The sequence below is a fragment of the Meles meles genome, chromosome 10 (assembly GCF_922984935.1).
Source record: "Meles meles chromosome 10, mMelMel3.1 paternal haplotype, whole genome shotgun sequence".
Classification (NCBI taxonomy): domain Eukaryota; kingdom Metazoa; phylum Chordata; class Mammalia; order Carnivora; family Mustelidae; genus Meles; species Meles meles.
Genome location: NC_060075.1, coordinates 22,764,347 through 22,778,640, shown reverse-complemented (window position 1 = coordinate 22,778,640; position 14,294 = coordinate 22,764,347). Strand labels below are relative to the sequence as shown.

The 14,294-nt window shown below is 41.3% G+C and overlaps 1 protein-coding gene across 1 annotated transcript in view; it reads right to left on the bottom strand.

Annotated features, from left to right (window-relative positions):
- Nucleotides 1-14,294, bottom strand: part of UBE2H (ubiquitin conjugating enzyme E2 H) — a 104,641-nt gene that overhangs the window by 11,199 nt on the left and 79,148 nt on the right. The window contains exons 4-5 of the mRNA XM_046020586.1: nucleotides 14,223-14,262; nucleotides 12,833-12,885 (exon numbers count right to left, since the gene is read on the bottom strand). Coding sequence (XP_045876542.1) covers nucleotides 12,833-12,885; nucleotides 14,223-14,262 — 93 coding nt within the window. The remainder of the gene's footprint in view (nucleotides 1-12,832; nucleotides 12,886-14,222; nucleotides 14,263-14,294) is intronic.

The window sequence follows — 14,294 nt, the reverse complement described above, 5'->3', positions numbered from 1 at the left end:
GGAAATAAATGGAGAGATTCCTAATCAAAAAAGCAAAACAATAATAATCTTCCAAGATAACCCCCCATCACCTGTAGTAAGATTTTCACTGACATTATACTTAAAATTTTTTTTTAAAAAGGAAGCAACATATTCAACAAACCAGTAATTATTCATGGTACAAAACCAATGAAAACTACTCAAAAGGCTAAAGAGTCGGAAAAAAACACACACTCTGATGTTGGGGGATGAAGTCCTTAAAATGGTATGTTCTCTAGAATTGTAAACTTTGTATAAGGATATTTAAAAAGTTATCTCAAGGCAGTCTGCTTGCGACTTCTCCTTTTCACACATCAATTGACACTTTGCTTGTTTTTTTTTTAACTTTTAAAAATAGCATTTTCCTATGAATATGTCCTTTCTACTTTTGCATATGTTTGAAATATTTCAGTGAAACCTAAGTCTAAAAAAAATCAAGGTAAATACATTCAGAAGGAAAAAACCAAGGGTGTGGAAGTTTTACAAACTCAGTATGACCTGGGAGCAGGGAAGAGTTAACAAGACTGACACCAGCACTAACAACACTAACAGGAACGGGAGCAGCAGCAGCCTGCACTTACAAAGCCCTCACTCCAAGCCAGGCCTCTCTGAGTACTTCACGTGCACACTCAGTTTCACTACAGCCAATGACCTCGGTACCATTACTATCTCCATTTTGCATATGGTGGAAACTGAGGCACAGAGAGGTTAGGTAACTGCGTTTCAATCCTGGGCTTATCCGCCATGCTGCCTCTGTCAATAGATGAAATGAGCAGTGTCGAAACTTTCATGAAGGCACAAGCTACCCACATCTTGGCATTAAAACTGCATATCCTCACAGGTGGCCACCCCAACCCCCACCCCGGCGCACAGGCTTCCCTACTCTCAAGCTCAAGGCCCATAGAATGATCTCTAAGCAGAGAATGTTAATGGATTTCTGTGGCTCTGATACTTCACAGAGGTCATGTGCTTCCTTTCAAGGAACTAAACCACAGAAAGTAGCCCACCGCCTCACAGACACCCACACATGGTGACCTGGGCACTCTCCTGTCGTATCAGGGGCTACTCAGAAACATTAGCTGATGAATATTCCTATCAAACAACAAAAACCTTTAAAACACACACACACACCCCACCCAAAGTGTAGGTTTTTGTTCAGAAGTGCCTGAGGACTTGAGAAATGTAGCAGATGACATGCTTTATAACTAGGTGTTTTCTGTGTTCCAAGAAGGGATTTTTATGCCTTTTCCCCACTTCTTTTAAGTTTTTTAAGCTACCAGAAGTGACCCTGCCTAAGTGTTTGTTCCCCAAAAGTAAAGAACCCTCAATTACTTGTTCTACCTTGCTATGTTTGTCTTCCTGCATTAACACACTTCTGATCCATTTTACAGATGTGCTGAGTCACACCTGTAAAACAGCAGAGCAGAAAAAGTACACAGCCCAGGTTCTGGGAGAAGAGGACAGCATTTGAAGACCAGGGTGTGGTGGCTATGGCCATTTTATTTTTATTTTTAAATTTTATTTATTTATTTGAAAGAGAGACAGAATGGGAGTGGGTGGCAGAGGGAGAGGCAGACTCCATGCTGAACAGGGAGCCCAACATGGGGCTCGATCCCAGGACCCTGAGAACGTGACCTGAGCTAAAGGCAGACACTTAACTAAGCCAGCCAGGCAGGTGCCCTGCCATGGCCATTTTTAAAACAGGTAACACAGCCCTGAGAGTGGCTAACAGAGTGATTACTACTGAGAGGGTCCTCTCCAAGGAAACATCTCTCCAAAGTTACAGATAAAAATCTTCTTTCAAGATAAGTGTTGATAGAAGAAATTTAAACTGGGGTGCCCAGGTGGCTCACTCAGTTAAGCACCTGCCTTTGGCTCAGGTCATGATCTCAGGATCCTGGGATCGAGTCCCATGTTAGGCTCCTTAACCTCAGTGGGGAGTCTGCTTCTCTCTCTCACTGTGCTCCTTCCCCTGCTTGTGCTCTAATAAATAAAAATGTTAAGAAGAAGAAGAAGGAGAAGAAGAAGAAGAAGAATCCTAAACTGTAAACTGAAAGTGAAATGAAGATACTTACCTTTGGAAAAATCCATTATAAAATGAGGCGGTTTTCCCCCTAGAATTATTAATAATGGTAATAAAATATCAAGATCTCTCACTTTAAAAGTCTTCTTAAAAAAATATTAATCCGGGGGCGCCTGGGTGGCTCAGTGGGTTAAAGCCTCTGCCTTCGGCTCAGGTCATGATCCCAGGGTTCTGGGATCGAGCCCCGCATCGGGCTCTCTGCTCTGCGGACAGCCTGCTTCCTCCTCTCTCTCTGCCTGCCTCTCTGCCTACTTGTGATCTTTGCTGTCAAATAAATAAATAAAATCTTAAAAAAAAAAAAAATTAATCGGGGGCGCCTGGGTGGCTCAGTGGGTTAAAGCCTCTGCCTTTCGCTCAGGTCATGATCCCAGGATCCTGGGATCGAGCCCGGCATCGGGCTCTCTGCTTGGCAGGGAGCCTGCTTCCTCCTCTCTCTCTCTCTCTGCCTGCCTCTCTCCCTACTTGTGATCTCTATCTGTCAAATAAATAAAATAAAATCTTAAAAAAAAAAAAATTAATCGTCCAGTTTTTGAAAGGGAGAGAACCAGACACACAGAACACCCCAATCTCGAGATTAGAGTCAGCTGGTTCCATTACTGGCTGCCTTAATTTTTAAAGGAAGTTCAAAGATCCCTGAGAAGTATGGTTTATGACGAGCAAACAGCTCTTACTCTTGCTTTGGACTAAATCAGCACTTACAAAAATGCAGTCCATTAAGACGCGATTCTTAACCTGATCTTACAGTATTAATATTAACGATATTACAACACTCATTCCTCAGTTTAGGCACTTAAACTAATAATTTATATTCATATTTAATTTTTGAAAACACCAAATCATACTGATCTCTCATCAAAAGCAGCACCATTTACCCCTTCGGTCTGGAGCAGTGGTTCCTAGGTCCACTAGTTCCTAGTGGTTCCTAGTTCCTAGTTCCTAGTTCCTAGTTCTAGATCCTCCATGTCTGTCCGTCAAAATTACCTGTGCAGTTTTTCCAAAACACTGAGGCCTCATTACCTGCACCATGGCCTCTGGCTCAGGACAGACTGGCATTCGTGTGCGCGCGCAGCTGCACACCCCCACCCGGAACAAACGGGAAGAGAGCTATTGGCCTGCGGGTTCTCTGAAAAGGTTCCTGGCTCTGAACTAAGCGGCTCAGGCAGCTGTAGGAGGCCTCGCCCCGAGCCTTTGAGCTCCTTTCTGCACTCCGGTATCACCCTCACTTCCTCCTTCCTGCACTCCACTATCACCCTCGCTTCCTCCACGTTGAGGTACTCCAAATGGAAGGCAGAGGAAAGTGGATCCATCTTCAATGGGCTTTAACGGGCTGCTCTGGAGTCTAAGAGGCAGCTAGAGAGATCATCTAACACACTGCAGACATCGGGCTGAGCAAATTCCATTAGACTGAACTGCGTCCAGAGAAAGTGGTAAACAACAGATGGGAAACCTAGAAGACCGCAAGTCTAATCTCAGGCCTTCCACTGACTTGCTCTTTGACCTTGGGCAGGTCTCTTCCTCCCTGCATCTCAATTTCTTCATCTGCAAAAAAGAGAAGCATAATGCTGCGGTTCCTTACAGGGAGAATTAGCGCATTACTAAAAAGGACTATAAAGTAGGCTTCACATGTCATCAAAGGACTAGGCTCAAATATTATAAAAAAAAAAAAAAAGCCACTTTTTTAGAGTAGAAATTTCAGCTACCTCTATCCCTCAAAGAATACATGTTAATTAAAATGAGTCACAAAGGAAAAAAAAAATGCACCAATTCTTAAAGTAAAGCCACCCTACTCCAGGTGACTCACAAAAAGATGATACATGGCTTAAGGGAAAAAAACACAGGAGGGGATGAATCACAGATCATACTTTATTCTGGGCTGTTTATAAACCACTGACCATATTATTTCTTCTTCCTCTATTTCCTGTGAATGTTAGAGCGGGAATTTTGGTAGAACATGCTGCTACCTTTCAGGTTAAAGCCCTACGGATGCCCCGAGCTTGACGTGGCCTGCCCTACCAGGACCTGTAATTACCATGACTGCATTCACCCCAGAGACTTTAACTTGCATAATATTCATCTGTTTTCCAGACTTAACACCCAAAATGCTGTAACTTAGAAACCACCACCATCACACAGTAGTCATGGCCAGAGGCCGAGTCATCAAAGCCACTCTCTCTCTCTCCTCAGAGGCCACCTATCCCACTCCCCCAGATGCTCCAATGCCCTGGGTTCCTGCTTTTTAAAGCCAAACAAGGAGCATACACTGGCAGTGCAAATTCTGTAGTGTTGGTAATGTAAGCAGGAGTTTCATATACTCTTACTCTGAAGCTCATCATCTTACAATTTTAAAGTCTATGCTGATAACTACCAAATCTTTCTAACTGGTCCTTTTTATTTCTGGTCTTGTCAAATTTGACGCACTTTTCTCCTGATATCTAGGTAGACTCCCAACACCCTTGCAGCAGGCTCCCAACCTCTGGAAGAACTTTGATTAGGCTTTCTCCTTTATTCCATTACTCAGCTGGTTTTCCAGACTCACTACCTGTCCAAACAAAATGCCTCTAGTTCCTCTTCTGTCTTCCCTGGCAGGTAACCAGGCCCAATGTACCATTCCACCTCAGATCAGGGCCTGGCCTTCCAGGCTCCACACTCTTGCCTCTGAAATCAGAGGAAGCTTCCTTAAAACAATCACTCAGGTCATTTCCCATCAAGAGCAAGTTCCTCTTGTTTTCCTTCAAAACTCTTCATATTCCGGGGCGCCTGGGTGGCTCAGTGGGTTAAGCCTCTGCCTTAGGCTCAGGTCATGGTCTCAGGGTCTCAGCGGGGAGCCTGCTTCCTCCTCTCTCTCTGCCTGCTGTTCTGCCTCCTTGTGATCTCTCTGTCAAATAAATAAAAATTAAAAAAAAACAAAAAACAAAACAAAAAAAACCCAAAAAACAAAACTCTTCATATTCCAGAAGCATGCTATCCAAACAAACTTATAGTTCACTGGTCCCCTCCTGTCTGATGGAGCACCCCTAGCTTCTCAAGTCGAGATTCACTGTGCCAACCACAACTCAAGGTATTATGTGTTCCGTAATTCAACAGGGAGCAGGGCTGAGAGGAAGAAAATGAAAGTCCTCCTCAGGCGTGCCTGGGTGGCTCAGTCTTAAGCGCCTGCCTTCCGCTTGGGTCACAATCTCAGGGGTCCTGAGGTTCTCTGCTTAGCAGGAAGCCTGCTTCTCCCTTTCTCACTCCCCTTGCTTGTGTTCCCTCTCTCACTGTCTCTCTGTCAAGGAAATAAATAGTAAATAAATAAAAATAAATAAATAAATAAATAAATAAATAAATAAATAAAATAAAAAATTAATTCTTTTAAAAAAATAAATAAAAGTCCTACTCGTAATTAGGGAAAAATCACAAATTGTTAATTCTAGTGGTCTAGAGCTAATGATTCTCCAGGACTTACACAGATCATCTCTGTCTGTGGACTTTGGGCTATTATGGTTAAAACTACTAGCTAAATAGTTGAGATCACTTGAGAATTAACCATGTTATCCATATCCTTCATTTATTAGAGAAAAATCAGCAGCTGATCTTTCGAAACTCCACTGACTTTTGCTCATCTTATAAGCAACTTAATTAATCTGTCATGAAATGCTAAGCAAGTCATAAATTTACAATATGTATTCAAAATAAAATGAACCATAAAATTCCACTTCATTCACTCAGCTTTCTTTTTGGGAGGCGGAGGAGTTACCTATTAGACATATAAAAAACCCATATGAATATACATGTAGTCTAATTTTATAAGACTGAAATAGCAAATGAAATTTCCAGATTTCCTTTATTTAATATAAATTTTGGTTAACTAACAGATGTTTACTTTTCCACTCTTTTACTAGCTCCTAAGAAGCTGGAATATTAATAATGGCTTTTAAAATTTCTCCTGTTTACAATCTGTGAACACTAAAAAAAAAAAGCAAAATTCTACCCTCACAAACAAGGAGTCAGAAACCTGTATTTCTTCAACCTGAAGAATGGCATTTCGTGCGACCAAGAAGGACGTGGTAAGCAGGGGCTCTCAAAGGTGACAGACATCTTGAGGAAATCTTCAAAAAAGCTGGTCAGGAGGAATGCCCTCAGATAGTAGATGGACTTGCAAAAAGAAACGGCTTTGAAAATAAAAATCACATTCTCTAAAATAACTAACTTAAACTTACTGTTCAATGAGGAAAGCCTAATCCTATAGCTGCTTTGAGGGCACATACACGTGGTGAGCAGAAGCAGACCACCACAAAGACTTCCTGTGGTCCTGTGGCACAGAACCAGCTGGCCACAAGGCTTGCCACGCCATATTTAGTTTACTGAAGGCTGACATGCTGCTAATGGAATAATGTATCAAGCCACCAATCTACTGGGAGATAAATTCAAGAATGTATCCAATTATTTATCGGAGAGGGTCTTCTGTGTTTCTGCGTGGATAAAATATATGAGGTCTGAATTCATCAGATTTGTAAGTGTTCTCAGGTTAGTCCAAGGGGATCTTTTATTTTTTATAAGGAGGCTCCATGCCCAGTGTGGAGCCCAACGTGGGGCCTGAACTCACAACCCTCAGATTAAGACCTGAGCCAAGATCAAGAGTCAAATGCTTAATCGGCTGATACACCCAAGCACCCCCATGAGGATCTTTTAAAGACAGAATAAGATCTTATGGAGAGGGTCATCCAAGCAAAAAAAAAAAGGAGTGTAATTAGTAAAAAAAGAATTTTTGCAATATGATTGATAAGATTTAATCTCACTAGGGGCAGCATTACGATTTTTAAGAATTTCAAGGTAAACACAGGCATTTTTGTTGTTTGTTGGAAAGGGCAAGGTCAAAGAAATAGGGCACTAAAACCTGGAGGAATACCAGATCTGTTCCGCTAAGGGCCAGATCACCAGGCCACCAACCAGAGGTGTTGTCATTACAGAACACGGAACATTTTAAAGCACTCGGCCAGACCTAAATCATCTCCCATCCACTACAGCTCCCTCCCCTGAAGCACGTAACCTGTAGAGGTCTGCAGAGCAAAATGACTGCTGCACAGAGATGGGAATGAAGAACACAGGCTCCTGTTTCCCAAAGCCATTTCCCTTGCCGTCTTGTAGGTCTCGCACCCCCCCGCCCCCCTCGGATGCTCTTTTAAAGGCCGTTCGTCCTAATTCAGACCTGGTTATGACCCTGCTCACCTCAGAAGACTGCCAGCTGAAACACAGTAATGGGATTTGTTATTAACTTTCCAGAAATAAGGGCAGTTAATGTACAATGAGCCAGCTGGTAGTCTTATAATCATACTAAAACTCCTATTAAAGTTTTTACTTACTAGACAATAATTTAGTTTGTCTTTAACAGCAAAAAAGATACTTCATGCAATTACAAGGTAAGTAGCCACACATGGCAAAGACTTCACCTGTACACAGTGCTCACAAGCAAATGGAAACAAAACAATGCACACCCTCACAACTGAGCCCTCAAACTATGGCCCCCAAGAAGGTAGAACAGCACTGTGGCTGACTTTCAAGGCCACAGCCTGGCTCATCTACACCACCATCATAAAGCCGGGACCGCTCTGTGAGCCTCATGCTGACCACCGGTGAACGTGAATGTAGTTGTTTAACCTAGGACGGCCCTGTTTTTCTGCATACAGCTAATTAAACTCTTAGGGCAAACAGCACATCTGAGTATCTCCAAGCAGACTGACAGAGTTGGTGGACTATGGAGCTAGCTAAGTACTGTGGAGGCCATCAAATCCCACACTGAGCAAGTTAACATTTTCTACAGCTGACATTTCCCCCACAGTGCTGAGGAGAATCTGCTCCACTTGGCCTCTGTCTAGGAGAGCTGCAAGGACATCCAGCTGTTCCGAAGGCAGGATGATGTTTATGATTCCAACATGCACAGATCAATACCGAGTTCTCTAGCCTGTTCTCAGACGGTAGTTGTTGGCCAATCAACCACCCATGTAGACAAACCCATGTATCTCCTGTCTGTGTAACTGCACTAAAATGGCTAGGAACACAGTTAGCAATCCTTAGTAGAACATAAAGCACTATATTAAGACACAGTTACCTTCAGCCAGAGTTTTAATTGTTTGGAAAGATTCACAGGCAACCTGACTGAAAAGAGGAATAGAGTAAATATTTCCAACATGAGAAAGCTTAAATTCACTAGGCCCACAGTATAGTACTTTTAAATAAATTTATGGTTTAAAATTTTCTAAATGCCTAGTAAAAGAAATTTTTATTTCTCGTCTAATTTTAATCTCAAAGTCCCTGAACCATTCCCTTTGTTGTAGTCAACTTCATTTTGTCTGTGACTGACTCCCCAGATGACTCTAGGGGAAGTAATTTCCCAAATGTTGATTTTTCTCACCAGCAAAGTAAGAGGAGTATCCAGTCCTCTGGCTAGCAACCCTAAAGGTGAGAAAGAGTAAAACTGTGAACTGCCCAATTTTATAAGAAAATTGTTTTTGACCTTATTGTCCACAACTTAATCCACAAAATATGTCATCTACCAAGTCAGTTGAAAAATGAGTAAAATTAAATAGGAGAGAAACACAATTTACAGGGGTGAAGGACGCATGGCCCAGAAAGGTGGGAGAGAAATGAAAAGTGTACTGCAGTGGAAGTATGAGAGCTTTTAAGTAGAAAAGCCAACTATGGATAAAATATATTTGGAAGTAAAAAGGGAAACTGGAAAATAGTAGGGACACTTAAAAAGCTACCTAAGGCTTAATGAACTCTCCTTCCATCAAGCTTTAAAATTACAGTTGTTTCTGAAACTAATATTCAGATGCCCCTGGCTGCATTTTAAGTTTTCCAGAGCTTTTATCATTGCTGTCTGGAAGACCAGGAAGCGATGTGAAAAAAAGAAAGAAAAGAAAAAAACAAAACAAAGAAAAAGATGCTATCATACAGGAAATGAAAATAAATCAATTTTGGGGTGGCATTGGCTATTTTCCTTTTAAGGTCACAACAGTAACAATATTAACTTCATAGTCAATAATTTCATATGATGACAAGCATCTTTACAAAATTAACCGTATTACCCACTATAATTAGCTCTCTTGCAAGGTTAAATAATATAAAATTGAAAATTACTGGGTGATTACACTACAATCATACCAATTCTAAGCTTCTGAAGAACAAACTACATGGACACTTGGCAAAGGAAAACAGCATGAGAATAGAAACAATGAGTCGGGGGACTAGAGGACTAAAGCTGCCACAAACAGGGACACTGATTAATAGCAGGTTATGATAAGTATACACCTGAAGTGTCAACTGGGAATTGCTGCTACCCGAAAACTATGTACATCCACTGCGGAGTACATGCCTTGAGGCAAAGTTAATTGCAGGAAATTTCACAAGTAATTCCCTGCTCCTTACCATATTACACAGTAGAGGTGTTGAAACAAGTTTTGGTTGCCAGGCTAAGCCTTTTGGTTTTCAGTTGAGTATTTGTGTTAACACGCCAACTTTCTCCTATTAGTTGTTTTATATTAAATTCGGTTTTTTGTCCTCAGAACTAAGACTCTCTGAAGAATCACAGCAGGAAACTGAATGACTCCAATAAATTCACCAATTATAGATTAACTTTCAATGCCAGAGGCCTTAGCAGTTCGCAGTAAAAATTCAGTTTCTGTACCAACCATTTCTGTGTACTTTTGTATCAATTATAATTACCTGTTCTAAAACTTTCCATGAACAAAAATGAATTTTCTTGAGTAGTAGTTTGGGTTTCAGCAAAGTGTCAGAACAGTTCTCCCATGCTGAGTAATATAGGGCTTGAACTCAAGACCCTGGGGTCAAGAGTTAGCCGCTTAACTGACTGAGTCACCCAGGTGGACCCATGAGTGTATTTTTGACTACACTCTAATAATACTCCTTCTTGGGTTCCTGTACTTACCTACATGTTAGTCTTGTCCATGTTTACTTATTATGGAACACTGAATGGTAACTCATACACATGTAATAGGGAAAGAGAAGTTCACTTCGACCAATGTGATTTAATCCTTGTTACTAAGTGCTTTACAAAGGAAAGCTTTCCTAACATTCTACAGACGTGATGAAATCTTAAGTCATGTTGGGCTTCTGCTTTCAAGTTCTGTTCTGAACCTCATACAGCCAATGGAAGTGAAGTAAAATGGTACAACCACTTTGGAAAATAGTCTGTCAGTTCCTCAAATGGCTGACCAGAGTGTTACCATGTCACCCAACAATTCTGCCCCTAGGCAGACACCCAAGAAATGAAAACGTTATGTCAACATACAAACTATTCAAAAAAGCCAGAAGGTAGAAACGACCCAATTGTCCATCATCTGACAAATGGATAAAAATGTGATAGCTGTAAAATGCAGTATTATCTATTATCTGGTCATACAAGGTATGAAGTACTGAGTCATACAACAACGTGATCAATCTTGAAAACATGACGTGAACTGAAAAAAACCAGTCACAAGAGACCACGTATTATATATTCCACCATTAAAAATTCCAGAATAGGCAAATCTATAAGGACAAAAAGTAGATCAGTCATTGCCTATGGTTGGGGGCTTCGGGATAAGGGCTAAGGGATTTTTTTTTTTTAAGATTTTATTTATCTGAGAGAGAGAGAGCACGAGAGGGAAGAAGGTGAGAGGGAAGAAGGTCAGAGGGAGAAGACGACTCCCCATGGAGCTGGGAGTCCGATGTGGGACCTGATCCTGGGATTCCAGGATCATGACCTGAGCCACTTAACTAACTGAGCCACCCAGGCGTCCCTAAGGGATTTTTTTTTTTAAGGTGAAGAAAATCTATGATGAAAATGTGGTAATGCTTGTATACAACTGAGTTTGCTTAAAAAACTATCAAATTACATGCTTTAAATGGGTGAGTTTCACATGTATGAGTTATAATTCCACAAGCTGTTATTTTAAAAAATCTGTTTCTGAGATGTGAAGTACTTGAGAATCAGCAAATCTCTTCCACAAAGCTTTTCTGGTCAACAGTAAAAGAATTAGTTGAGTCCAATTTATTTTACTGTAATTGGAACCAGCCCACAGTATTGTTATGTACATTTTTAAAATGTGAATGCAGTTTAAGAAAATACATCATTACATCAGCTATTCCAGGCAGCCTGCCATGAGACATTTTTACCAAAAAAAAAAAAAAAAAAAATCTTAAAAGGAACCCATTTAACTAACCTCAGAGTATATGTTCCTTCTTGTTGCCTCATCTCCTTATAAGCCATCATATCCCTAAAATTCTCATGTTTAACAATATGAGGCATGATTAATTCAGTCACTAGCTCAACAAATATCTGAACCCTTATGTACACCAGGCACTGTTTGGGCACTTGTATACCAGTGTGTACACATACACACACACACAGTTCCTGCTCTTGTGGAGCTTACAATCGAGTAAGACAAGATAAACAATAAATGCTGGTTTTAAAGACAGATTTTTAAAACAGAGTGCTATGCTATAGAGCAATGCTGTTTTACATGGGGTATCTAGGAAAGGAGGCTTCTCTGAGAGATGTCTGAGGGGAGAAAAGAAGGAGCCCAGCCATATAAAGACCAGGGACGACAACTCCAGGCAGAGGAAAAAAAGGATTAACCGTGTGCTGCCAGTGACCAGCCTTCTGCCATGAGTCTGATGCACCTAGTACAGGCATGTCTGGCAAGGTAGCTTGCAGATTATGGCTGGAGTAAGATGTCTCCCCACTGTTCGGTAAGAAAGGCCACCTCTGGTTAAGCCCTACCTACAGTGATCTCCTTGGACCTCTGGGCAGTTGTTCATTATGTGCACCTCCCATTCTTTCACCACACATGGGTACAAGGTGCTGTATAAGGAAGTGTTGGGACATACAGACCCATCACACATGCGCCCCAGTGACCCCTGTGGCAGGAATAATCTAGTGGCACAAAAAGGCATGAACAACACACACAGGTACAAAGCAAAAGTGGGCCACAAAAAAAGGGATATAAAATGCAGAAGTGAGCAGAGATTGCCTGCAGCTGGAGCATCAGAGGAAGCCTTATGGGGAGGGGCATGAGAGCAAAGTCTGTGACACCTGAGAACTTGGATAAGTGGGGATACAGATCCGTTTATTGCATCCCAAATTAAGTATATTTCAAAACATTCTTAACTCTCCAAGTTACAAGCTCAGGGAGAGAAGGCGTGATACTCCTTGTATCTCTCTGTGATACTTAGCATTGTATCACGATGTATCATGATTCATCCTAAGAAGAGATGTTGATATCAGCACTGAGGCAAGGTTAAATTATTCTTTGTTTCATGAGATTTTGAGCTTCAAAACAGCAGACTCCCAAACCTCTTAATACACCATATCTCACTTCACAGGGACATTCCTAGGAGTTTTTCCAAAATTCAAAGGTATTACAAGTGAACAGGTAGACAGTGTGCTTCTGAATACACACACACACACACACACACACAATGTTTTTATGTGTGTATTTGTAGGTCTGCATTCATACATCACTACACCTTAAGTGCAGAATCCCACAAGATTATTTTAAACTTCCACTGCTAAATCGAAGTTCGTACTTCAGAGAAAATATTTTTTTCACTGATAAAACTTTCCCATCCAGGCCCTCATCATCCCTTCCCATTCCCAACAAAACATCTTAAACCAGAGAAGAAAAGCCAAACAACATTTTTTAGGCAGTGTCTCAACATCTCTAAAAAATATTCCATGGCCAAACTCACCATAGAGAGCTGTCCAAGTTTGATTAATTACATCTAGACACACAGTTCCTGACCTGAAACAGATGGAAAGAATGGCATTTTTTAAAAAATTAGAAAGCTAGTTGCATGTATCTGGCAACTAATTTTACTTATCAAGAAAAGTAACTTTAATAGGTCAAAAAAAAGAAAAGAAAAAGAAAAAGAGAAAGAAAGAATCCCAATTAGGGAAAGTACGATGAGGAGCAGAATATATACGAAATCTTAAGTGTTTCCTTACAGACTGAAAGGGAAAACCCGCAACTACACAATGGAGAAACCAGACAACACCTTAAGCAGGTGCTGAGGATTCACACGGAGGACCTGGCAGAGGGTGAGGCAGACAAACCTGTGCGCCTGCCCAGGACGTGGCACTTCGGGCCGGACGTGCATCCTCTGGCTCTAATGAGGAGGAAACCCCACACAACCCCAAACTGGGGGGCGGTCTTTAAAATAACTGATCTATATTCTTTTAAAACATCAACTTTAAAAAAGCTGAGGAACTATTCCAGATTAAAGTAGTTTAAAGAAACATGACAAGTAAATGCAATACATGTCCTGGGCTGATGACCCGTCACTGACGTGGTGGGGGGTGGGGGTGGGGGATAGTGCCCAAAAGGTATGTGTGGCAGAATGTGGCAGTAGATTAAGTAGTACTGGGCTGTATTCAATTCGTGCATCTGACTGTGCTGTGGTGACTAACAAAGCATCCCTGTGGATCATGCCCCGGTGATGGACACAGAGTGTGTGGGGACAATGGGGCATGATGTGTGTGCATGACCCGCTCAGAGCACCTCCTGTGTATGTGTGTAACAGCAGAATTTAGTGCTGTGACAAGGAAAAACTGCGGAACAAAAAATTCATGTACTGCAAACAGCATTGGAAGTACACAACAGGAGGAACATTTTAAAGCATCACTAATAAGATGTTAGAAGGAAAGAAAGGGTAAATAAGATTCACTAACTGAAATGAAACTACAGCCATTCATGTTTGCTTTACTCTCAAGAACCCAGAAACACTTAGGGGCTGGAAACAGTACATTTGTATACAGAAAACTGATCTCTGAATTGTGTCCACACAAAGAGAACAGAGCCGTGGAGCAGGGCAAATGCTAGCTAGGTCTCACACGGAATGAAGGACCCATGCACGACAATGGAAAAACTAAGCAGCCCAACAGCAGGACCTGCACTAAGTGGTTTCGAGTATCAGAACCCTGGACTCCATAGTGTAAGTGGCCACACAGTCCTCTCCGCTGATAAAATCCAAAAAGATAATTGAGGCTTTTTTTTTTTTTAATAATGGAGAGAGAGAGAGAGATGAACGCTAAAAAGAGCAGTTGCTGCTAAGATTTAAACATTTTTAAACAGTTACTTACGCTTCATCAATGTTGGGATGGAAAATTTTATTCATGAATCCTGTAAAAAGAGATGTTAATTAGCAGCAAAAA